Raw genomic sequence first — 25,415 nt, 5'->3', positions numbered from 1 at the left:
AAAATGGCCAAACGCTGGTCTGACATACCGTGTGAATTCCAGGGAACTTACCTTGGGCTTGTAGAGCCACTTTCGGAAGCGGTTCATCGTTACCTCGCCACCTTCCTTTTGTCACCGAGCACTCGTCTGCTTCTCCGGGGCACCTGTGTGCCTGACAGCCTCGCTCGACTGCTAAGCTAGCTACCGACAGTGGCTTACAATACGGACAAAAAAAAAAAAAAACCTAACCCAAAACAAAAACAGAAAACCGTACGGTAAATTGTCCAAAATGCTACCAAATGGCCCTGAAGTGAGACGGTGGGTATACACGGAGGCAACGACTTATTTCCACATTTTGTCGTCGTGCGGGGCTTGCCGGCGCCTGTCTTCCCCGTCCTGCCACTTCCAAAGTCCCAAGCTTACAACAGCACCAGCAGCAGCCAGCGAGAAGCGAGCGCGTCTCAGTTGCACGTCCGACGTTACTTGACAGTCACGTTGACAACATTCACCTCCCACTTTCACAGGAAGTGATGCGTTCAAGTACCGTTCTCAAAACAACGGAAATGACGAACACCTATATTATATGCGTTCACTTATGAATGGTGGAATTTATTTGATAATTTAAATACGCGTTTCTGTGAACAATAATAAGACTTTGCAGACTTCAGTAATTTACATTGTGTTAATAAGTGTATGATCACCCTGGTTCATCCCCTTTGTTTATTAAAACTGGATGAAATGTTTTGTTTTGTATTTTAATGTGACAAGACTACGTTGAGACTAATGGGCTCCAGGAAAATCTCCTTTGGTTAATCAGATTTAGGCAAACAGACGATATATTGTGAGACTTTTTTTTGCCAAAACCCCGTATGCATGTGTTTTTAGTAATCAGCTTTTCTCTCCTAAAGGCGCAGTAAATTGAAATGAGCTTTCCTGCACACAAATTCCTTTGGTTTAACAGGGCGATGTGACATATTTGAGGTTAATTTGAACATCGTAAATTCCAATGGAACTGGAAGGCAGCACATGGATTTGACCTACGTCACAACATATGACGTAATTTTTGTTTTGCCGTTAACAAAGGATCAGAATCTCATCACCTTGCTAATCGAAAACCCAATGTATTAAACATGTCGAAGGATCATATTGTAAAAAAAATAATCACCATTTCAAAGGGTCTATTATATTTCTAAAAATAGCCTTTCACGTGTGTGCATTCTGAGGTTAATCTGTTTACATGATTGTCGCCACGCAACCCATCACCACGGCAACGAGAGGAAAACAAGCAGACTAAACGGCATTCGGCCAACGGCCATTCTTTTTACAAAAAGGCGGGCACGGGTGTATTTAATGCAAATATACATTATTTGACATTGTGTGTAAGTGATCATATCGAGGTGAGAACATTTCCAGAACGTTATTTCAAACTTTGTTCGTATTGTAGTAAAATGGCAAAAAGCTATGGAACGCTTGTCAAGAAGGCCATTGCACTGATTGATCAGTATCCAGCTAGCAAACAGACTCTGGACGACTTTATTGAAGATGCTTCAAAAGATCTGAAGGTAAGCTAATGTGACCAGAATCAGTTATGGTCAGTGAAATGTTGCAATACTATATAGAAATCATATTTTTGGTGCTTAGAATAAACACAAAATAATAAACTAATATGTAAAATAAAACGTGTGTCATTTAGGCATTACAAATGACTTAAATGGTTTTACAAATTTGACCAGTCCAAGGTGTACCTCGCCTTTTGTCCAAAGTCAGCTAAAATACACTCCAACTCAGCGCTATAGGAGATAGATGGATGGATATTATATGATATGAAAATGAACAGCAAGCAAGATATGACTGCTTTTTACAAGGGACTGACAGTACAACGTAGCAGAACTGACTGACTTTAAAATGACACTTTTGCTGCACATTTTCCAGGACATGGAACCTCAGCATAGGGAGTTTGTAATCATTGTTGTTTCGGGATGTATTGAGCAAAAGAAGATCCTGGACATCATCATCAATTCCTTCTATGGCCATGATGGGAAACACATATCAAAATATTTTCGCAGCCAGTTTGTCGGTAAGTTATTTCCACTGGTCGTCGGCTTGAGTTTGAAATGGGGGGAAAAAAAAAAAAAAAAAAAAAAAAAAAAGACTGACATTGTGTTCTATTTATGTTGCTTTCAGTCATCTGTTATCTCACTATATTCCACTTTGATGAACTTGGACTGAAGGATTTCAGCAACATTGTCCGATCTCTGAATATTGAGAACATGCACAATGTAAGAATATTGTTGCACAAAGACAAATCTGTTGCGTATTATGTACAATAATGTATACTGTGCTTGTAGTTCCTGAGTTTCTTCTTTACAAACCTCACCGCTTGGATAGAGGATGAGTTGAACTGTATCTATGATGCCCAATATGTGAAGAACCACTGGATTGACCCACTGCTAAGGTGCTAAAAAGGAGTCAATGAAAACATTAATCAAAATTCAAATCAAATTGCTCAGTGACTCTCCGTAGTGTGTTTTTATGTCTCAAAAGTATTTTCTGTTTCTTGTCGTAGACAAATTGCTTGTGTTTTTGACATACTTGGCAAATAAAGATAATTCTGATTCTGAAAATATTTGTCTTTTGTCATTTAGGAGGCGCTCCAAGATTTGGATGTTCATAAAGAGGCTTGGAGCGGGTGAGATGCCAAACTCTCCATCCAAAGCCACCGAGCCTGTAGAGTTCTCTTTTTTTAATCGTAAACCACCATCTCGACCTCACCCTGAGCTCAGCCCTGTGCCAGAAAAATACATACCAGTAAGAAGTGTATGACTATATTCACTATATTTACTTGCATGTTTTTGTAATACAATCAAAACAGGTTATATGATTTCACAATTTCACACGTGTTTGTGACTTTTGCAGGTACCAAACAGCATGTACAGAGTTCCAAAGGAGGTTCAGATATTAGACGATCTCAAGCAAAGGAACCATCAAATGACAGAGGTAACGCATATTTTACCATTATCACAAAATTCTGTTCACACTTTTGACACACAATGTATTGACATTCTGTCTGCTCGTCACTAAAGGAGCTGCTGTATGAGGCTAATATGACACCGTTCAAATGTGCAAGACCTCAAAAGTCTGAAAGCACAATGGTATGGACTAGCTTCTGATGTTAGCAGTGGAGAAACTATTAAAGGTTATCTGACCATTCGAATGTGTAATGCAGAGGGCGATGGCCAAGATAAAGGAAGAGTTGGACACAAAACTCAAGTTCAATTCCATTTTTAAAAGTCAGCCTTCTCCTATTAATAAGGTGAGAATGGCAGCATTAGTGGATAAAAAAAAAAAGTCTGTATAATGAATATTAACTTGCTCCTCCTCACTTGTGTCAGAAAACGTGGCCTGTGAAACTCAACAGTGCCACAATCCTGCGACAGAGGGCGCTACATGACCGCAAGGTGGAGGAAGAGCTGCAGAGGTAGCTTCTTTTTTTTCTCCAACTTCCGAAGCTTGATTAGTAGTTTGTTTGAATATACTGTACATTCGTTACTAATCGCAACAGAAAACAAAAACTTAGCATCTGTTGATATCCAGTACCAAATTAACACACGAAAAACTCTGCATTGATTCAAAATAGTGGCCTTCACTCCAAAATATGCCGTGCGTCAAAGAATTGTGAGGTGTGTCGTCCACTTGAACAAAAAAAACGCCACAACCCAAGCAAGCAGACGCCTCATTTTTTCCATCCATCCATTTTCTAAAGCACCTCATTAGGGTCACACTGCTTGTGCCTATCCCAGCTGACTTTGAGTAATAGCAGGGCCACACGCAGGGCTGGTCGCCAGTCAATCACAGGGCACTTATAAACAAACAACTATTCACATTTATGGATCATTTAGTCTCCAATTAAACTAAGATGTACCTGGAGAAGTCCACACAAGCACAGGGGGAACATGGAAACGAGACACAGTAGATACTGTGAGACAGATGTGCTAACCACAACTGTGCTGCTGCTCTTATACTACGATGTGTCAGAACAGAGAACTGCAGACATGGCATCTGTAAAGGTGAAGTTCACAGTGGAGTTTAATAAAAGAGGGGCTGTGTAGAACATTCCAGACCAAAAAGCTGCTAAAATCTTTGAAAAGAAGAGTTGGGAAAAAAATCAGATATTAGAGTGGATTTATTCCGTGCGTGACAAACACAAGCAGTGTTCCAAGTCAATATATGAGGAAATGAGATCATTGGGAAAAACTAAACACAACAATAGAACTGAATATTTTATTGATTAAAATAAAATTCCACGTGCTTTTCTCTGTGTTGACAGGTTAGATAATCTGGTGAAAGGGGCGTATGAGCCCTCTTCTTTTCTTCAGTGGCAAAAAGAAATGCGTGACAAAGAGCATCGAGAGAAGACAGCAATGACTGATCAGAAACATGCGGACATACTAATCAGCCATCTTGAGATTGCGATGGAACGCACAAAAGCAACAGAGTGTAACAAGAAGGCTGCTCGGCTCAAAAAAGAAGAGGTGGATACACTCTATTAACCACTGATTAAAGACTCCAGATTAAAAAAAAAGATTTTGATATAACTCTTTTAGTTACTATTTTGTTTTCATGGATTTCTTGCAGGCGTCTCGGATGAAACTGAAAACTGTACAGAAAAGAATGCAGGAGGTAAACGAAAAGAGAGACTTGGTGCAACAAGTATCAGAGAAGTGTAAAAAGAACCCCAAAAAAGCTAAAGAGAAGGTGAAGAAATTCAAGCGAAGTGTCGGTAAGCACCTAAACGCCACACATGCTGTGCAAAGCACATTGATCAGTTGAATAGTATTTACTATTCAAGACAATTTACTGTATTTTATTCCATCACCACAGTAAAGGAAATATCAGAGCACAGTCAAGAGCTCCTTCGTCAAGCCCAAGAGGAAGCGCAGGCAGAGCTCGACGGGAGGTTTCGAGCCATCAGTGAACTCCACACAATTGAATATTGTCCTCTCACTAGGCTCAAATATTTTGATGACACAGAGGTGAGTGTGAGGACAGACGGATGTAAAGCCCCGCTCACACAACCCATAATCAAAGATGACATTTCTTTTGTCTTTGTTCTGTATAAGCTGATATGGAACAGCGGACAAAGTCGACCCAATAATATTCTACCTTTGGAGGTATTATCAGAGCTGTAACAGAGCCTGGAAGCCATCCGTGTATATAGTCTTATGTATATATTCCACAGTGCCTGGACATGGGTTGAGGGTTGAGGAAGTTGAGGAAACAGTTGGGAGGATGCGGTCGGAAGAGTTGAGCTGCCGAAAGCTCTGCGGCTGTGTTCTCATCACTTCAGCCCAGATTCTTTCTTTTTATTCTTTCCTCACAAGGAGCTTGAACGGCCGCATGTGTCAAGCGAAAGGCGAGCGGTGGTGGATGGGTTGCACATCTCCCTCACAGTTCGGAGGTCGGGCTTGTTGCATGGGTTTTCTCCATGTACTCTAGTTTCCTCCCACATTCCAAAAACAGGCATGTTTGGTTAACTGAAAATAAATATGCTCCAATTTGGCCCAGTTATTATGTGTATCCCACTTTAGTTGGGTTCTGTATAGATGGCACGGATGTACTGCAGCAATGCCTGATTGTCCATTGCAATCCTGATGCATTCATTTTGCAGGATCTCGGTGTGAAACAGGCTAAAGATACAGTAGAAGTTAACAATGTGTCAAAGTTGACCTCTTGTATCAGACTGCAGGTCATGAGCTGCTAGGAGAGCTGTCCCATGCCGAGGTGAAGGAGCGTCTGTTCTTCATGAAGGAAGCAGACGTGAATGAACAGCAGAAGAAAAGGGACTGCATCCTCGAGGAGAAAGATAAGAAGCAGCAGCTGCTGTTGGAGGACATGGACAGCATCAACCTCCACAGTAGAGTCATGGGAATGGCCGCTGCCCTCAGGTCAGCCAAATCCGGTGCTTTTGACTCTTTGACTCTCATCCCTCTTAAAGAGTGACTCTGAGGTCCAGTCAGTACATGGACATACACGATGTCCATTACTAGATATGCGTACATAAATCTTAGTTTTGTTACATTACAGGAAAGAAGAGGCAAAGGAAGCCAGGTTTAGATTGCAGCAGACTCAAGAGGAGACAATCATGGCTCTGCGAAAGAAGTTTGAAGAGAAAAAGCAAGACTATCAAAAAATGAAGACAATTTTAAGCAAACCATCAAAGCAGGCAGCAGCAAACACTCGTAAAAACACAGAGGCCCACAGAAAAGTGAGTATGAAATCAACATCAGTCAAGGCTAGTTGTCATTGCTTTGCTGTTTGCCCCGACTACTATCTCTCTGTTGTCTTTGTGTGTTTTGATAGTCTGGATTGAAGAAGATAAACTGGGAGGACTTGGAGCAGAGTTTAGAGGAGTACATCGAGAGGAAAGACTCTCAAATTGTATCACAACGGGGACCACTCGGCAAATAAATGCATGCAAAATGGCCTTTCAGCATGTCTGCATGTATGGTCTCTTGCTCCTAGATGAATTCGTCCTCAGAACATTCATTGGATTTTTAAAAATTCTACTTTGAGGATTATCGGTCTTCAACTAAAGGACGCCAACTCAGTCTTTTCCATTTGCTCTGGTCTGCTCAATGGATGCAGTGTAAATGACTAGTAGTTGTACTCTACAATCATCATTCACAAAAGACTTTTATTAGTTAGATGGAAATTTAACAACTGGATTAATTTGTTTTGTATTCAATGATTTGATAAAGAAACAGTGACCTGAATGCTACTGCCATTAAATGATTACACTGTATGTTGCATTATGTCATTTTATAAATGCAGAATACATACAATACCATTGGGCCTTACCCACAACAGAAACCTTTACAGGGACTTCCTTAGCTACCCTGGTACCTTGAGTTCCCCCTGTGCCCCCATTGAAAAAAAACTTTGAATCACTGATCAAACGTGTCAGTGGCTAGTTTAAGTTACTGATCAGTCTCAGCCACATAGCCATGTACACATGCACTTACGCGTGCATTTCTTCTGAATCATAGATGGTCTCTGAGCCATCCTTTGTCTGGTCCCTCACCTGGGACCCGTTTGCCATGGGTGACCCTACCAGGGGCATCAAGCCCCAGACAACTTAGCTCCTAGGATCATTGGGACACACAAACCCCGCCACCATGATAAGGTGACGGAGGCGGCGCTCCGCCCAACGAAATATAAAAGATAAAATACTGAAAAACACAGCACGGCGTTAGAGGGGATGATAGGCTTATTCAGCATCGTGACAGCACGGTGACATCTCCTCGTGTCGTGGGTGATTTTTAATGAAACACACACACACACACACAAAGATGTTACAAGGGACGACATCAGTGGCACGTAATTTGCGTTTATGTTGAGCTCGGGTGTGACATCAACAATGCACAAGCATACTTCAAATTTGAACGACAGTGTTAAGAAATGACGTAATGATAGGCCTCTTTACCTTTAGTCTGGTTTTGAACTCACTGAGCAATGTTACGGGAACTGTTAAACACGAGAAGAAATTCACGTGCTCAAATATTGTGCGCACGCACGGACAAAAAAAAAAGAGAAGACAAAAATGTTCAACATGATATGTCGAAAACTCTTACCTTCTAAGGTGGTACCTGCTACTCACAGCCTCGATATTAGTCGATTGAATGCCAAGGCTTATAGCTCGCGACCGGTCATGTACGGCAAGTGCTACCAAAAACGTCTGCAAACATGAGCTAATTGATCATAATGACGTAGGGTATTCATAATCTTTATTCTGTCTGAATCGACCGCCGACCGGACACTTCTAAAGTTGACGACAGGCACGTCCAACTTTTACATGTCATGATGCATTCGGGTGATGCTGTCAGATATCGTCCAGTCCTTCCCCCCTTCCCCCCTTCCGGGTCGTTGTATTACCAAAAATAAGAAAAACAAAACAAAACGACAGTTTTCACATTGACACACAGTTATAATCCACTTATCTTGTGTATATTGCCACGAATGTAAGAATATGTGAGCCAAGTTTAATGGCGAATATAAGAATTTCCAATTGAACCAGCGCAGGGTTTTGCGAATACGTCACAATTAATACGTAATATGACCCTCCATTTTTTTTTGGGGATTTACCGTACTTCGCCTGGACATTGGATTTGCACATACGTCTCAGTTGCTACTTGAACTGTTGAGGAATTCCTCAAACGTTCGTGTCGGTGTTGTGTACAATGGCGAAAAGCCACGGGGAGCTTGCCAAGGAGGCCATTGTGCTGCTCGACAAGTTCACTGCAGGGAGAACGAGTTTGGATGACTTTATGGAAGCTGCAGCAAAGCATCTGCAGGTAAACCAGTGTGATAATGGAACAAGTAAAAACACATTGGCATTGTGGTTGTTGGCTGCTGTGACATACAAAAACGGATTACAAAGGCATTGGAAGTCAGAATGAACGGTTACCTGCATGGATGTGTCCGCTGACAGTCGAGTAATATCACCTTTGTAGCTATGGATGTCATTATTGCTGCATTCATTTTGTAGGATATGGAACCTGAATCTATGAAGTTCATTCTTGATCTCGTCTCTGGATGCATCGAGTACAAGAAGTTGCTGGACATAGTCATCAATCCTTTCTTTGGTCAGGGTGGCAAACTTATATCCAAACGTTATCACAACCATTTTGTTGGTAAGTTCAAACAATTACACATTTGTCGCAGTTTTAAATAACATAAACCTTACTGTTGGTGTATGTATGTTGTTTACAGTGATATGTTACCTCACCATATTCCACTTTGATGACCTTGGACTTCAGGCTTTCAGCAACATTGTCAGATCTCTGGACATTAAAAGCATGCACAATGTAAGAATAGTGTTGCATTTAAAAGACAATCTCTTATAGCCCAATGTGTACGTTATTATGTATTGTACTTGATTTTAGTTCCTGAGTTTCTTCTTTATGAACCTCACCACTTGGGTACAAGATGAGTGGAATCGTGTCTATGATGTTGCATATGTGAAGGACCACTGGATTGAGCCTCTGCTCAGGTGATGAAAGAACTCAATGAAAACATGAATGGAAAGTTCTCAAGGCACGAGACTCAAAAGCTGTTTATCACTTTTGTGCTGTAGGAAGCGCTCTGAGATTGAGCCGCTCATGGAGAAGCTTGCTGCCAAAGTATCGGAAGGGATGCGCTTACGGAAAGCTCCACCAAAAACTACTGACCTTATGGAGTTCTCCTTTGTTAAACCTAAATCAACATCTGCACGTCAGCCTCAACTCAGCCCTCTGCCGGAAAAACACAAAAAAGTCAGCCCCATCTGCAGTTCTGAATACAATTGAATTCATGTATGGGCATCTTCAATTATGGAGGGGGCCACATTTTTTCATCAGCGGTAGCAGGGGGCCACACAGGACTGCACATTCCTAACCAGATGTATGACAAAAAGGCCATTTTAAATATGGGCATGTCTGTTTTTTTTTTATTGAACCAGTGTACATCACAGTATCTTAGTATATTTCATGCTCTAACCCTTCAACAACAAAGAATTCAAAGCAAACCAAAGATAGCCACATTGTGTTTTTTTAATTTTTATTTTATTTTTTTTCTCCCCCCCCCCCCCCAGTGCAAGGGCTCCCACATAAAAAAAAAAATATATAATTCAAAGCATACAACTGCTGCAATCCAACATTAAGTGCAAGAACTCATGCATATTTTTTTTTCAAAAAAATCAACTCACTAATTTTTTTTAGATGATACTACGTTTGTCCTGCATGTCAATCAAAAAGTATTAGTGACGTTGTAAATGTCCATGTTTTTGGAGGACACACATTTTAGTAATTCCTCGAGCGCTTTAAACAGACTATCAACAGTTCTTGTGAACATCCCCACCGTTTGTGTACTTTTGATTTGAGAGATTGGCAGGTGCAGTATACTTCTCACATTAACTTGGGTTCCCAGCATGCATTACACCAGTCAATGCTGAATTTTTGCCATAATAAGGATGTTAATCGTTATTGTTCAAGTGTTTATTTTACCCATAGTTTGTTGAATTTGTGTCTTAATTAACTGTTGGCTTACATTTATGTTGCACTTTGAAACACTGACTGTGCGTTGTGTGCAATATACACATTTTTTTGCTTTTTTTTCCCAAAATTAATCAAGGGTACACTCCGAGTGTGGCCCGTGGGCCACCAGTTGCCCATCCCTGGCCTACGTTTTCCATAGAACAACCAAAACATGTCATTGATCTTGACATTGATGGTTTGTGATGATGTTCCTCTCCTCATTGATAGTTTGTGATGATGTTTCTCTCGTGTAATATTTGTAGATACCCAGCAGCACTTACAGGACTCCAAAAGTGATCCAGATCTTAGAAGAGATCAAGCAAAGGAACCATCAAGTGGCTGAGGTACAACAACTAAACATGTATAAAAGATAGATACTGTACATTAAAGGCATCCAATTAACGGATTGTACTGACATCCTGTCTGTTCTTGGCTGAAGGAGCTGCTATATGAGGTTAATATGAAACAATTTGGATTTGCAAGACCAAGAAGGACTGATTGCACACAGGTATGGACCAATATCTATGCCGGGCATATTACAAAATACTTGTCCATTTGACACTACCAGAACTTAACATTTAATAAAGGTGAAATGTCCACCTAAACTGTCCATATACTGTATTCTGACGTACAACATGCCACAGTACAAACTTGAAAACCAAACATTATAGTACTATTCCCTTGGCATAGTGTATCTCTCGCCATAGTGACACACTGACAGTTGGACAGAGCATATATTATCAGCCATGTGTTATTTCAGTAACTCGCAAAACGTGAGTACACCTCTCACATTTTGTTCAACATTTAATTTTATCTTTTCATGGGACAACATTGATGAAATTTGATGTAGTCAGTGTACAGCTTGTACAACTGTAAATTTACTGTCCCCTGAAAATACCGAGACACACAACCATTGTCTCAACTACTGGCAACAAAAGTGAGTACACCACAAAATGAAAACACCAGCCAAATTAGCCGTTTTCCCTCCCACGTGTTATATGACTTGTTAGTGTTACAAGGTTTCAGGTGTGTGAAATTTGCTGTTTTGGTTCTCACATACTGGTCATTGAAAGTTTAATCCAGCACTTCATGGCAAACAACGGAGTATCTGAAAAAAATATTGTTGTTCTTCGCTCTACATAAAGATGGCCTATGTCAAAGGTTGGCAACCTTAAATAGTGCCATTTGGGAATGTCTCCCACAGGAAAAAAAGTAAATGGAAAAAAAAAACATTTTGGTACAAGCTTACTTTCAAATTAACAGTCAGTCTATTTGAGTCCTCCTCGTATTCATGAAAATAACGCCAAACTTAAATTATCCACCTGCAGCGAACCAAAAATGCAAACCAAAAATGTTGCCTGCGTTTGTGGAGCGTGGAGTCAGTTATCAACTTGAATTAAAAAGGACGATTTCACTTAATGGAAAATATAGATTTGCAAAATGATAGCCAATTAAAATATTTATTGTACCTGGTTAATGTGATTTTTGCTCCTGAACCTCAGCGCACGGTGAGGAATGAGCAATGCTTGTTTTTAATATACAGTCGTTCATGTAGCATGCAGCATTAACTGTTCTGTTTTCTTCAGAAACCTTTCTTGTGGTTTACCTACTGGAGGTGGAATATCTTAATTGCATATAAAGTTAAATAAAGTTGTGATGCATATTTTGAACAACAACAAAAAAAATGTAACATTTTATTTTGACATTACAAGATCACCATAATCTTCAAATTTAGAGTCACATTTGAAAAATGAACGCACTGAAATAAAAAACGGATTTAAATTTAATACTCATTATTTATTTTGGAACCACAGCAGAAGGATGAAAGAGCCATATGTGGCCCTGGAGCCACGGGTTGCAGAACCCTGGTCAAGGCTATAAGAGGATTGCCAACACCCTGAAACTGAGCTTTAGCAAGGCCGTACAGCAGTTTTACAGGACAGGCTTAACTCAAAAAGGCCTCGTAATGGTCAATCAAAAAAGTTGTGTGTGCATGCTCAGTGTCATGTGCATAGGCTGAGGGTGTACTCACTTTTGTTAACATTGGTTTAGAAATTAATGGCTTTGTGTTGAGGTTTTTTTTTAGGGGACAGTACATTTATACTGCCACACAAGCTGTATACAGTGGAACCTCGATAAAACGGACCCCGATATAACGGATATGGTATATAACGGACCGTTGTGACTGAACAATGTGTCCAAAAATAGTTTCCATTTGTCACTTCAAATCCCTTGGAGAAAGTTTGTTAGTTCCAGAACTGGCCACTGTTGTTTACTGGCGCTGTGACGCAATGCAGGCCGAGAATGGGACTGACGTATTTCCAGGTTACAGATATACAATATGACGGGATCCAATTCCAAAAGACGTGCCTCCAGTGCATACAGTATGTGGCCGCCATGTTGAATGTGGTGGTGACCATGTGACGATGGTTCTATCTATTGTCTATTGTGCATAGAGTATGGCAGAGAGAGAGAGCGGTATGACTGAAGAATACAAAACTTTGGAGTCTGGAAGATGCTGGAAGATGCTATTTTTGCTCCAGTAACAGTTGTTTGTGTCAAGCTGTTCGCCTTTGGCAGTGTATTTGGAACGAGGAAGCACAATAATTCCTTGCTGCTCATGAAAGCGACTCGCCTATGATGAGTACTGTACATGACACAATGTCAACATGACACCACCAGCATGGTAAGTTTGGATAAAATGTGAAACATTCAAACATTTAAGCTTTTTTATATTCATTTACAGTAACTTTGTACTGTACTGGAAGCGTTGGGCCACGAAAAAAACCCTACAAAACAATAATTTTGTACTGTACAGTAATAAGGGTGCATATGGCCTCAAAAAATGTGCTTCAAGGTAACGGACAATCGGTTATATCGGACGACCTCCCGCCCCTATTAGTCCGTTTTATCGCGGTTCCAATGTAGTAAAGACCACACCAGCGACTCTAGTGAGGATAATTGGTTCAGTGAATGGATGGATGAGTTTTTACTTTTTTTTTTTTAAATATATAATTATGCTATGTATCCAACAGCTGCCAACCTCATTTCGCGACACTCTACAGTTGTGTGTGTTGCAATGACAATAAAGTTTTCTTCGTTTTTTTTTGCGTTTTAGCATGATTGCTAATTTACAATATATACATTTGGAATGCAGAGATTGCTGTACCAGATAACTGAAGATTTGGAATCAAGGCTGCAGTCCGAATCATATAATGCCAAGGCACATCCTCCTCCCATTATTAAGGTGAAACGTGACTTATGCTAGCAGAAATTTTCCCTGAATTTTTGCATTCAGTGCAATATTAATTTGCTTCACCTTCCAGGCTTCTCAGGACGTCGGCCCTGTCAAGCTTAACACTGCTGCCATGCTGAGGCGCAGGGTGCTACATGACCGCCACGTGGAAGACAAGCTGCAGAGGTTGGGAACACATATTCTAAGTAGACGACTTAAATGCAAGATTATATCGTACCAGTTGTGTAGTGTATTATTTAATCCAATTTTAGATTTTTGTCAACTAAGGATGACAACAATTTCATCCCCTATTTATATAGAATAGAGAATCTGGTGGAAGGGGCACACGAGCCTTCAGTTTTTCTACAGAAGGAGAAAGAAATGCGCGAGAAAGACCATCAGGATAAATTGGCAAAGATTGAGCACAAGCACGCTAGTGTAATTCTCAGCCATTGGGAGGCCGTTTTAGCCCGCGCACAAACAATAGAACGTAACAAGAAGGCTGCTCGGCTCAAAAGAGATGAGGTGAGTAAACAACCAATAAAAGAACAGTAACAAACACTGGTAAAGGGGAAAAGAGACATACAGTGGAAACCTCCAAAGTTCACCACAATCCATTGTGTGATGCTGATGGCCCTTCAAGTTGTTCTATATTGTAATGTCATAATTTTTCCATAGGTAATAGTATAAAGGGAAATAACTTTGTTCCAGGCCATCATAAATAAACTAAAAAATAAATAATAATACATTTTATCGCACAACGTTCATTGTGGCTTGTCAATATCCGTTTGTTTGTGTGTCACTGATGGTGTGGTGGGACACTCGCCTGACTTTGGTGCGGGCAGCGTAGGTTCAGTTCCCACTCAGTGACGGTGTGAATGTGACTGCGAATGGTTGTCCGTGTCTATACGTGCCCTGCGACTGACTGCTGACCAGTTCAGGGTGTAGTGCGGCTTTTGCCCGAAGCCAGCTGGGATAGGCTCTATCTCCCCGCGACCCTAACCAGGATAAGCGGTGTTGAGAATGGATGGATGTGTTCATCTATCTATACGAGCGATTGTACAGTGTTGTGACAGGCAGAACTAGGAAATGCTCTTTAACAAGATGGAATCGGCCTGTTGCCATTCATATAACAGAATAATAGCTTTGTGTTTAACAAAACCGGACCAGATTTCACACTGAGTAAATATAAATATACCTTTATGATTAAATTAAGGCAAGTTCATCATTATTTCAGTATTCACTTTTTGTGACGTTTTTGTTTGGTATTGTGTGCAGTGTGATTTTTTCTAAGGTAAAATACTTTGTGTCTTGGCTTAATCAAGGTTGGGAAAAACCAGCAGATATAATGGTGGATCAGAATTTTGGAGTGAAAATGGTTTCCTTTCTTGTAGACAGTTAAGCGGACTCAGCAAAATGCCCAGAAAAGGTTGGAGGAAGAAAAAGAAAAAAAAGACTTGGTGCAGCAAGTGGCAGAAGGTCACAGTAACTCCCAAAAAGCTACAGAGAGGGTGAAGAAATTCAAGCAGAGCGCTGGTACGCACCTTCACTTCACACCGTTTGTTCCCGATTTCGGATTCTAACTGATCCATTTTATTGCAACACCGTAGTAAAAGATTTCGTAGCGCACAATCAGGAGATCGTTCGTCAAGCACAAGAAGAAACAAAGGTAGCGCTAACCAGGAAGTTGGAAATAATCAGTGAAATCCATGCCATGGAATGTTTCCCTAATGTGAGAAGCAACATGTTTGATGACACAGAGGTAAGTATAAGGGAATATCGATTTAAAATAATGAGCCACTTGTCACAGATTACCTATTCTGTCAGATTGCAGGTCATGAACTGCTAGGAGAGATGTCCCACGCCGAGCTGAAGGAGCGTTTGTTCCTCATGAAGGAAGCAGAGGTGAACGAGCAGCAGAAGAAACGAGACCTCATCCAGAGGGAGAAGCAGAAGAAGAAGAAACTGCTGTTGGAGGACATGGAGAATATCAACCTCCACAGTAGAGCCATGGCAATGGCCACTACCCTCAGGTCAGTGCTCAGAATCTGTCTCCTGTGCCGTGATCAAATTTACCAAAATCGCATTAGACCAGCGATCTACCTTCTGTGCCAGACTTAGACGTGGTCCCAGCAGGCATAAGTTTAGACCGACCTTCTGCCACCAAATTGTCATATGCACCCGGGCACATGTCAAAGGACACATCCTTGTTGCGCCGGTACGCCCAGCTTGTTGCAAATCGGTCTGCCAAATTGGCAACCACACCCAGCGAAGCCTTGAGTTTGCACGGAAATCAGATTTTGTGCTACGCTGTCTATGGAAATAGAAGCCAAAGTTTCCACCTCAGTGCTCGACACTGACTGTGGGCGTGGTGTTCTTTGAGTTGTACTCAGATTTTTTTTCATCCCCCAAACACGAGACTGTGGCAGCCACGCTCACAATTACCGGTAAGGCCAATTGGCTAACTGCTAATGTCAGTGTTGGACAATATTTCGACACTTTTCTGCTATAATCCAATGGAGGGGGTGCATGGAAGTATACGGTAAGTATGGGAAATTATGTTTACACTGCGTAACACACAGGGATTTTTTTAAATGATCCATTCGAGGATCATAAATGAGCCTTTGCATAAGCATTTATACAAATAAACGCCCCCCCAAACCACATACACACACACGCACGTAATCACTTGGTGCTCTTTGCAATTGAGTGACTAAGTGACTTGTCAAAGGAAATAACGTACATCTGCCATGCTGCAGGAAAGAGGAGGAGAAGCAATCCGAGCTGCAATTGCAGAAGACAGTGATACAGGATATAAAGGTCTTGGCTATGCAAAAGAAGATTGAAGAAGTGAAGAAGGAGTGTCAAAAACTGAAGAAAAATGAAAGCAAGAAGGCCAAACCATCAAAGCAGGCAGCAGCACACCCCGATGGAACCGTAGAGACGCACAGTAAAGTGAGTGTGAAATCCACAGCAATAAATGACTTGTTGTCTTTGCTTGGTGTTACTGTTAAGATTGTCACGGTCACAGGAAATAATGTCCATTTATGGTATGTTTGGATAGGATGGATTGAAGAAGATAAACTGGGAAGACTTGGAGCAGTGTTTAGAGCGGCACATCGAGAGGAAAGCTCCTCATGTTATTTCTCAGAGAGGAGGTCACTCAAGAAATAAATTCAATTGAATTTCATTTCATTGATGTATATAGGGCCTTATCACACCAACAGGTTTTGTGATGACACTTAAGCTTCTATATCAAATTCAGTCTTCGAAGAAAAAAAGTTCTTAGTTTCACTACTGTTCAAGTTAGCGATTTAAAAATATTTTGATTACTGTGGTGTATATTTGCATTACTACAAAAACAATAAAAAACATGAAATTATTACCTCAGACAGTGTCAATTCAAACTGAGTATTCTCATAAATATTTTGGATGCAATTCTTGTATTGACGAGATAGCGCAGGTGAGTGTACACGAAAGTGATCCAGTGAATTCAGTACATTTTTGAATTTTGTATGCAGTTAAATATTTGGTTTAACAAAAGTTCAAGCCATATTGATATATTTTCTCCAAATACAGGTGGAAAAATTTGAATATCTCAGAAAAGTTCATTTATTTCTGTAGTTGAATTCAAATAGTAAAACTCAGATTGTACAGATTAATTCAATGCATCAGAAAATACTTTTCAGGCCAATTCCTACCTAATTTCTTAATGAAAAATCATTTTCAGCCTTCTATGTAATTTCTTAAGATGGTGAATTGTGTTTTTTCTTTAGCTGTGAGCTATAAATCAGCAAATGCGTACAATACAATCATGAAATGTTTTACTCTGTGTATAGGGAATTATAGGATACTGTTGATGAGTTTTATTTTTTGAATTTAACTACGGAAATAGATTACGTTTTCATCAATATTCGGCTTTCCTTGAGATGCATCTGTACATTTAACCCCCTATGTAAATCATATTTATTTGCAACCTTTACAAACTTAAGTTTGCAAATGAACCAACAAAACAAGAATGATTTCAAAAGCTCAACACACTATTTTTTGAAAGTGGCAATGTACATTTCAGAAATAAATATCATTTACAATGGGGGATTAAATATTTTGAGTGCAACTGTATAGTTAAGCGTAATCAAAATAGTATAGCAACATTGGTTTTGTACAAGTATCGCTTAACCACATACAGAAAGTTTGTCATCACCTATTTCATCATTATTTATGTGTCAGTGTTTTTGGGCTGTACAAAATAAACCACACCTGTGTGATGTTGCAATATGAATGAAGAATATGATCTTCTTTGAATATACTTACAGGTACACTGAAGGCACAGTATGACATTTGTGTAAAGGCACTTCTAATGGATTAGTCATTTGCGCATTAGCGCCCCTGCTGGAAGCCTCGCGTAAAAACTCCATTTAGCCACTTTTCCTCCCCCTTTTTTCCTTCCAAAGCAAAATCACATGATGTGTATTTTGTCATATGACGCTGATGAGAAGACTAGTCCCACCTCAAGCAAGCTTCACAAGGAAAAAAAAAAACAAAACAAAGTTGTCAGTGATTTGTCAAGGACACTAATGATGCTGTAGATGAACTTTGGATAGGAGAAGAGTTGTGGAGCATCAAGAGGAGGATGGACTGTTGGGCACCGTTGCCCCTGATCTCTGCCTTTTGCTTCATTGGTGAGTATGTGCAACATGTGCAATTTACTTCTTGTTTCTATTGCCAGGGTATGATCATTACGTACTGTATTTTACTGCTTGTAGTCACGCACAAAAACAGTGATTCCACATCAGTGAGGTAGTTGAAGTTCTTGCAGGTAGTTGAAGTTCTTGCATTGTAATCCAGTAAATTAGAAAGGTTTTTAAGGCTTTACATCCTTATGAAAGACTTAAAGTATAATTGGGAACAGTCACATAATGAAAAGTGAAATCCCTCTACAGTGTATTCTCTTGATTTGCGTGATTTCTTTCTGCTATTTATGAATACAGACATATTTTCAGAAATGTTCCCAATCCGGCTATGGGTCCAAATCACATGACCCCCTCCCCTCTCTGAATAACTGCTTTTCTTGAGGAAGATGGCTCCCACTCAAGCACATGGCTAATGTGATTACTCACACAATGTGGCCTCTTGTCTCGTTGATGCGATTATATTTTACCTGCTGGCCCCACATTCCCGCACATGTCCAGCTATGGACTGAAAACAACACATTTCCGACATTGAAGAATGTAATCAAACTGCATTTTAGTCACGTTTGGACTGAAGGTGCAGTACCCGCCACTCCCCCTCCCCCTTATGTTAGCAGGGTGCTTCATGGAGGATGACGTAAACGGGTGTCAAAATCACTTAGTCCATATTAAGTCATGCTCCTCTATATCTTGTATTTTCTGTTAAATGTATTTTTGTGTGTTGGAATATGTTTACAATGTGATTAAAAGGTGTGTTTAAATAAGTTTTAATGTGATTACAACTTGTGATATGGGTAGTTTATGGCTTAAACTGTTTTAAAATAGTTTGATATGGTCTATTAACGGATGCAGGCTTTGACCTATTGCGGTTGTGTTTGGAATGTAACTCCTGCAATGAATGGGGGCTCATTGTACACAGCGATCATGGAAGGAAAACCGTGACAACCAAATATTCAAGTACACATCAATTTGTTTAGGGATTTGGCAGTGGGAAAGCTGTTATAAAGATCAAAGAGTCACTGACATTTGAAAACAGATTTTCTGCCAAAATCTAAACAACAAATCCATTCAGCAAAAAAATTAAGTAGACACAATCAACAAGTCTAGACAAAAGCAAAACATCATTGACATTGACAGACACATTTGTACATTTTATTTCCAGCAAACTTTTCTTGTGTTACCGGAGATTCTGAGACTCCCTCCAGAGCAGCAGCCTCTGGCCGTTGCTTGACAATGGCAGCTCTCCAGGCATCTTACCTGGCAAGTCATGGGCGGAGAAAGCCAGTGTGGGGTTATGTATGATGTACTTGTAAATTAGCTCCACAAATGCAGACACAATTTTCAGAAATAAGCAGCGGGCGGCGTGGTGCAAAGGGTGGCCGGTTCGTCTCCCATCCCGTCGTCGTGTCCCATGGGCAAGACACTTAACCCACATTGCCCACGAATGAATGTAGTTGGCTGTTGGGTGGTGGTGGTGATGGTCGGTAGGGGTCGTGCGCGCAGAATGGCAGCCACGCTGCCGTCAGACTGCCTCAGGGCAGCTGTGGCTACACAAGTAGTTTACCACCACCAAGTGTGACTGAGGAGTGAGTGTATTATGCATGACATTGTAAAGTGATTACATTTACAAATTGTCTGTGGTGTTAGTGTAGACAACCAAGCGTGATCAAAATAACAACCCTCGCTTTTGTACTTGGGGGAGGATATAATCCCTTAAAGGAAGATCTAAGATGATGTTTCATTTGAAAGGTCAATCTGTTTATGTTTACACAAAAGATACGCATATGTTTGTTTTTGCATTTTGCTCGCTTACTGTACCCAAAGTGTTCCAAACCGTGAATTTAAAATCGTGATGTTTGGTGTACTTTGACACCCCTAGCTATTATACTATGTATTTTTTACCACATGTATAACTGGCCTCCTGAGCGCAACCATAACAACGATATGGCCTGCAATGAAAACAAGTGTGACACCCCAGATGTAGTAGATCGGTTGTGTTGCAACTTGTAGCACTGAGTCACCCTCCTGCACACTCACAGTCACACTCCCAACATATTCGTGTTGTAGGCATGGTGATGAGTCAGACCACACCCACGCCTGCTGCCCTCACCAGCACTCTTGTGGAGAACGCCACTGCTCTGACGCCAACTCCTGCTCTTGCCAGCAGCACCACCTCCAGCTGCTCCGCGTTCAACACTTCCAACTGTCAGCCCTGTGCGCCAGGATCGCAGTACGACAATGGTGAGTGTAGTTCGCGTAACCCTTTTTGGGAGGGGTCATCAGGAGCTGATTCTCTTCGACTTTCTATCCCTAGGCACGCTGCTGTGCGTGTGCTGCCCTGAACCTGGGCTGTGTCTATTTCCTGGAGCCTGTCTACCTTGCACGGTTGGCTTTTATCAGCCATTGGCTGGACAGCAGCAGTGCGTGCCCTGCAGACAGGGCTTCTACACAAAGTAAGATCATTACACTGGGGCAGTGCTCAGCGCAGTTATGCTTTCTTTTCTATATGCATTTTCTATTTAATACAGAGCAGTCATAGAAAATAAGCACAACAGGATAAAATAAAAGCATTTAGAATGCAGTCAAATAAATCATTTCAATTTCTATAACTACAACCTCATCCAACATCGTATGTTGGCACCGTAGTAAACTGAGGACCTCCTTTAATTGTTTCACTACTTTTCCGCGACGCACCCAAAATGGGTCTGTGACCCACTTTTTGGTTCTGACTCACCAGTTGAGAATCACTGACCCAGTTGACCAAAGCCTACTTTTTGTTAGCCTCGGGAGCAGCCAGTTACGAGTGGGCCCCATGAATTCTGCCTGGCAACAAGTAGCCAACCAAATGTGATCAGGAAAAATAATTCTGTTGCTCTTGAACAAGGTAGCAAACCACTAAACGTGCTACTAAATGACAAGTTTCACGTCAGTATTTATGTAAAATGCTTGAAAGTGAAACTGCTGATTTCAAAGATTAGATGGTATGTGGTCTCTGTTTTTCTTATATACTATACTTTTCATATGTACTGTACATATATACTTATTTTGCCTGCATAAGCACTATAAAAAGGTAAATGCACATATCCTTATTCATTTTACAACAGTTTTACTGGGAGTCCACTGTGTCACCAATGCCCCCCTGGATCCTTCAACAACAACACTGGTGCAGACCACTGTGCAAGGTGCTCCCCAGGTGGGTTTTAGACCAAAAACAGCATATGTCGGATTTCGAAAATATTTGTTCCTTGGCCCATGCATGATAGATTCTATAATGTGAGGAAATGTGTGTGACTGTGCTACTTTCAGGTTATTTCTCCTCACTGCACAGTTCCACGTTGTGTGCACCATGTTCCAGAGGGAGTTTTTGCAAGTAAGTCTCTTGAAGCCTTTGCCTTTTAAATGCACGGCACTTATAATCGATGTGACGATTCGCTATCAGCATCAGTCTTTGAAAAATGAATTGGAGCATCGCATGCTTCCAGTGTGCCGTAGCTTCTCTGGGAATCATGCAAACGTGGCTCAGTATTGTCAACTGTAATATTTAATCAAACTCCAGTGAGAACATTTATTTTTCTCTGACAGCTCCTCTGGTTGCTCCCAATGCCAGATGTGCCCCGGGGGATCAGAGGCACTACAGTCTGCAGCAAAAGATTGCACTCCGTGTCGGCCAGGTTTGGTTCTGTCTATGAACACTGCAGCCCATAATAGATGGTAAAAAGCTTTGATAGTTGACGTGATTTTCTGATTTTGGACAGGCATGCATAAGGCTCCCCATCAGACAATGTGTCAGATCTGCAGCAGTGGCTCCTTCCAGATCCACTGGGGCCAAGAGAGCTGCGACATCTGCCCAGAAAACCATTACTGTCCAGTCAGTACTTTTCATTCGCCCTTTGGACTCACCACGAAATGACTGACTACACACAGACAGACCGTAGCATTATGACATCTTGCACAATTTCATGAGAACCAACACAAGAGCTGTAGCAAAAATTCAGTTTCAGAAATGGAACTACAAATACACGACTGGGATAGGCTCCAGGTCACCTGAGACCCTAAAGAGGATAAGTTCCAAATTGTCCACTCAGCCATCTATTTTCTATAGTGCTTGCACTCATTCGGTTTGTTGGTGAGCTAGAGCTCAGCTGACTTTGGGCGAGAGGCAGGGTACACCCTGGACTGGTCGTCAGCCAATCGCAGGACACATATAGACAGACAACCATTCAGACCAATTTAAAGCTATAAACTGCGATTTTTGGATAGGTGTCAAACTGTAGTTATGATTTCCCTCAGAGGGCCGTTAGAACAGTGACACCATATACATGTTTAATCATCACCAAACCATTATTACCATTACAAATTGAGGGATAACTAGTTTTGAAATCAGAAGACCAGGATAATAGTTTGTTCAAGTACTGTTTAAATTACTATAGAAGAAGGGTTTGGTAACAGAAAAATGCAATAGCTCAACATTATTGTTTATTATTATGACAATTTGGAATTTGGGAACAGATTTTTGCAAAAATCATTATTGTTATGACAATTTGGAATTTGGGAACAGATTTTAGCAAAAATCACAGAAGTTGACGAGCATGATTAGCTTTCGCGGGCCCACGGGCCTTGAGTTTGACACCTATGTACAATATTCAGATGTATGGTATTTATATGGTACATGACACTAACTATTATGAGTAAGGGTGCGAGATCGTCACCAAGTGGAGCGGTAAATACAAACACACCAATTTAACTGTAAACGACTAGAAACTACACCACTTTAAATATTGAACCCTGTCTGTACAGAAGAACATGAAGATGCATTTAAACGCAGTCAAAACGTGATACAGTAATGTTAACTATAGAAATTCATTCTGTGAAAGAGCGTATGCAAATTTTCTTGGTGTTTGCCACAAACTGCGACCGAATGTTTCGTGGCCTCTTGGGGGCAGTATGGTGTTATGCATGCGTGGAGCTGCACGTTTCTGTAAATTAAAACAAAAAAAACAGTAGAAGAAGAACGTCGTAATAGAACTTTATTAAACTTGTTTTTCACAGATTAGGAAGAATATATGCCCGTGAATATTGCTATATTAGCTGTTCGTTTTGTTTTAGTCTGGCGTTTGTGTGAACATTCCCTATTCGAAGGTAAATCCCATACGTGAATGCTAATTGTGGCTAGCCCGTCAATAGGGTTTCTCCTGAGTGTTAGCATTAAGCTAGTGATCTCTAAAACGATGTGTGAAATTCTTTTTGTTGTGCGTTTAGTTTTATTGTAAACAGCTCAACATTTGGCTGGCGTATTTCATGGCAAGCAATATGCCTTTGGTGGTACAGCAGACTCATTTGAATGAAACGGCATTCAAAAATTTGACATACTGTACATTTGTTTTCAGAGGCTATTTTTAAACCCCCAAAAATCTTTATTGATCTTGACTTCTATAAGAGTGGGTTGCGACTTTGCAAAAGTAAGGAAATGCTGCTTGACAACAGTTGAGAACCACTACTTTAAAAGGTTTGCTAACAGGCTTTGTTATGCTTCCAGAGTCCAGACGTGAACCCCATTCTTTGTCCCAACGATGCCTTCTGTCCAGAGGGCAGCTCAGCTCCAGGCTACTGCATGGAGACTTTCTTTCGCAAAGCAGGGGACACATGTGAACTGGCCCCAGTCACCATCGCTTTATTAGTTATTGGAGGAGGGGGTACGTAGTTACTGTGAAAGTAACAAGAAGGCATATTCCATTAAAGTGCCACATCCGGTCTTGTGAAACTCGCGATGTTCCCAAATAAGAATCATGTGTACTGTATGTGTGTCAAGCTCTCATTAACCCTTCAGTGGATGTTAATTACATTATGTTTTGCTTCCAGTGGCTCTACTCTTCATCATTCTAATGGTAGTGCGAAAAATGAGAGACACCGATGGGGAGCTGAGTGTGTCCCGAGCGCCGCTATTAGGCAAAGAGAGGCCTCAAGGACGCTATTATGGAATTCCCTGTGATGCAGAGCCTGTGTATGCCGGTTGGTGAACCAAAGGGGAGACCAAAAGTGGACATACTGTACATTGAGTGCATGACTGAAACACGTGTTGGCTCTCGTCTGAGACATTCTAGTTTGATAGGTTCACAGTCGTCGACATTGTCCTTTTGTAAGCGAGTTTATTGGATTAGGAGCGTCATGCTGCAAAAGCAGATGCATGCCAGGACTTGGTGGGAGCCTTTCCTTTCCTTCAAAACGCACTTTTTACTGGAATAATTACTTTCCTTTGCACTCATGTGTTTGTCCGTAGAATTGTAGGTGAAACCAACAGCTAGTCGCTCAACGACAGCGTATGGAACATGATGGCGCATTTTTAATGCATCGCAATGTAATTCTTTTTGTCTAAGTAGGCTTTTTTAAAGATGTTTTTATGTTTTAAAGAAAAATAAATAATAACTTACAACCTAACATTTAAGTCTTTTTATCTAGTCTAGTAAAGTACCGATGGTATAGATAACTAATCAATCAATCCATTTTCTGTACCGCTTTGGCCCCGGGTGAGCTGCTCTACCCAGGTGGACTTAGTTAATAACACCAATATATGCTTATGATACTGTATCTTTCATGGTGTTTGGAAGAGCTGCGGCGGCTCAGTGGATGAGTGAGCTCATCCAACTCACTGCTGTGAGGTTGGGGGTTCGAATCCCTCCTCCGGCCTTCCTATATTGCATGTTCTCCTAATGATTGCGTCGCTTTTCTCTGGGTACTCTGCCTTCCTCACACATTCCAAAAACATGTTTATGTTAATTAAAGACTAAATTGTCCATAGGTGTGAATGTGACAGTGAATGGTTACTTAGCTATATGTGCCCTGCGATTGGCTGGCGACTAGTCCAGGGTGTACCAACTGAATGGATGGATAGACGAACTGCATCACAAATTCTGCCTTTACAAAGAAACTAGAAATGCATGGTCGAGGACCACAGGTCCACCATGTATTCCATTAGAAAACATGTTCTAAAATGTGAAAAGTTGTATTTTATGACAGTGGAATGAGTAACACAGTGTTTACTCATTCATTCATTCATTTTCCGTGCCGCTTATCCTCACTAGGGTCGTGGGCGTGCTGTAGCCTATCACAGCTATTGGTTCCAACATGGTCGTATCAAAGGCTCGACACTGTGATATTCATTACTGTCATTCGTTGAACATACTGCACACAATATTTGCGGCACAAGAATTCAATGAGCGTCAAGGCATTCATTTTAGATGAAAAAAATATCATTGTACACCACCAAAAAAAATTACAAAACTGATGATCGCATCTGGCGGCATGGTGGACGACTTGTTAGAGCGTCAGCCTCACAGTTCTGAGGACCAGGTTTCAATCCCCGGTCCCACCTGTGTGGAGTTTGCATGTTCTCCCCGTGCCTGCGTGGGTTTTCTTCGGGCACTCCGGTTTCCTCCCACATCC

General features: G+C 41.0%; 4 protein-coding genes across 12 annotated transcripts in view; 3 read left to right on the top strand and 1 right to left on the bottom strand.

Moving 5' to 3' along the window:
- Positions 1 to 7,855, bottom strand: part of zfyve28 (zinc finger, FYVE domain containing 28) — a 28,850-nt gene extending 20,995 nt beyond the window's left edge. For 4 of the 9 annotated variants that reach the window (XR_009791533.1, XM_061795428.1, XM_061795432.1 and 1 more), the window contains exon 1: positions 52 to 487. Coding sequence is in view for 6 of the 9 variants with exons in the window: in XM_061795428.1 (XP_061651412.1) it covers positions 52 to 87 (36 nt within the window). In the remaining 3 variants the exon portion in view is untranslated. Of the gene's footprint in view, positions 1 to 51; positions 488 to 7,610 lie in introns of those variants that run through there. The other 5 variants (XM_061795426.1, XM_061795427.1, XM_061795429.1 and 2 more) reach the window with 2 other exon arrangements.
- On the top strand, positions 1,114 to 6,781 carry LOC133487889 (cilia- and flagella-associated protein 99-like). Its single transcript, XM_061795129.1, has 15 exons — positions 1,114 to 1,541; positions 1,912 to 2,056; positions 2,164 to 2,258; positions 2,328 to 2,434; positions 2,625 to 2,787; positions 2,896 to 2,976; positions 3,063 to 3,131; positions 3,206 to 3,292; positions 3,372 to 3,457; positions 4,307 to 4,511; positions 4,615 to 4,759; positions 4,861 to 5,012; positions 5,719 to 5,924; positions 6,064 to 6,244; positions 6,340 to 6,781. Exons 1-15 carry the CDS (start codon positions 1,428 to 1,430, stop codon positions 6,445 to 6,447), a joined length of 1,944 nt encoding a protein of 647 aa, XP_061651113.1. The 5' UTR covers positions 1,114 to 1,427; the 3' UTR covers positions 6,448 to 6,781.
- Positions 7,856 to 8,126: 271 nt separating the features above from the next.
- On the top strand, positions 8,127 to 17,533 carry LOC133487882 (cilia- and flagella-associated protein 99-like). The gene is made up of 15 exons (XM_061795110.1): positions 8,127 to 8,330; positions 8,525 to 8,669; positions 8,749 to 8,843; positions 8,922 to 9,028; positions 9,113 to 9,290; positions 10,313 to 10,393; positions 10,489 to 10,557; positions 13,207 to 13,296; positions 13,376 to 13,470; positions 13,605 to 13,809; positions 14,679 to 14,820; positions 14,895 to 15,046; positions 15,112 to 15,317; positions 16,044 to 16,239; positions 16,349 to 17,533. The coding sequence occupies exons 1-15, from the start codon at positions 8,217 to 8,219 to the stop codon at positions 16,466 to 16,468; spliced, it is 1,995 nt and encodes a 664-aa protein (XP_061651094.1). The 5' UTR covers positions 8,127 to 8,216; the 3' UTR covers positions 16,469 to 17,533.
- A 251-nt stretch (positions 17,534 to 17,784) lies between these two features.
- si:dkey-21a6.5 (multiple epidermal growth factor-like domains protein 9) lies at positions 17,785 to 24,410 on the top strand. The gene is made up of 9 exons (XM_061795905.1): positions 17,785 to 17,966; positions 20,043 to 20,216; positions 20,290 to 20,428; positions 21,080 to 21,168; positions 21,282 to 21,345; positions 21,558 to 21,646; positions 21,731 to 21,843; positions 23,512 to 23,668; positions 23,835 to 24,410. The coding sequence occupies exons 1-9, from the start codon at positions 17,918 to 17,920 to the stop codon at positions 23,990 to 23,992; spliced, it is 1,032 nt and encodes a 343-aa protein (XP_061651889.1). The 5' UTR covers positions 17,785 to 17,917; the 3' UTR covers positions 23,993 to 24,410.
- Positions 24,411 to 25,415: the final 1,005 nt, after the last annotated feature.

Source organism: Phyllopteryx taeniolatus, chromosome 13 (assembly GCF_024500385.1).
Source record: "Phyllopteryx taeniolatus isolate TA_2022b chromosome 13, UOR_Ptae_1.2, whole genome shotgun sequence".
Taxonomy (NCBI): Eukaryota; Metazoa; Chordata; class Actinopteri; order Syngnathiformes; family Syngnathidae; genus Phyllopteryx; species Phyllopteryx taeniolatus.
Note: the sequence above shows the minus strand (reverse complement) of the source record. Positions and strands in the feature narration are given on the sequence as shown.

Coding starts and splice junctions, on each gene's coding strand:
- LOC133487889 (XM_061795129.1), top strand. CDS start 1,428: ATGGCAAAAAGCTATGGAACGCTTGTCAAGAAGGCCATTGCACTGATT. Junction 1,542..1,911: donor ATGCTTCAAAAGATCTGAAG/GTAAGCTAATGT, acceptor CACATTTTCCAG/GACATGGAACCTCAGCATAG. Junction 3,293..3,371: donor AGCCTTCTCCTATTAATAAG/GTGAGAATGGCA, acceptor CACTTGTGTCAG/AAAACGTGGCCTGTGAAACT.
- si:dkey-21a6.5 (XM_061795905.1), top strand. CDS start 17,918: ATGGACTGTTGGGCACCGTTGCCCCTGATCTCTGCCTTTTGCTTCATT. Junction 21,169..21,281: donor CTGTGCAAGGTGCTCCCCAG/GTGGGTTTTAGA, acceptor TGCTACTTTCAG/GTTATTTCTCCTCACTGCAC. Junction 21,844..23,511: donor CAGAAAACCATTACTGTCCA/GTCAGTACTTTT, acceptor TTATGCTTCCAG/AGTCCAGACGTGAACCCCAT.
- LOC133487882 (XM_061795110.1), top strand. CDS start 8,217: ATGGCGAAAAGCCACGGGGAGCTTGCCAAGGAGGCCATTGTGCTGCTC. Junction 8,844..8,921: donor ACATTAAAAGCATGCACAAT/GTAAGAATAGTG, acceptor ACTTGATTTTAG/TTCCTGAGTTTCTTCTTTAT. Junction 9,029..9,112: donor TGGATTGAGCCTCTGCTCAG/GTGATGAAAGAA, acceptor TTTGTGCTGTAG/GAAGCGCTCTGAGATTGAGC.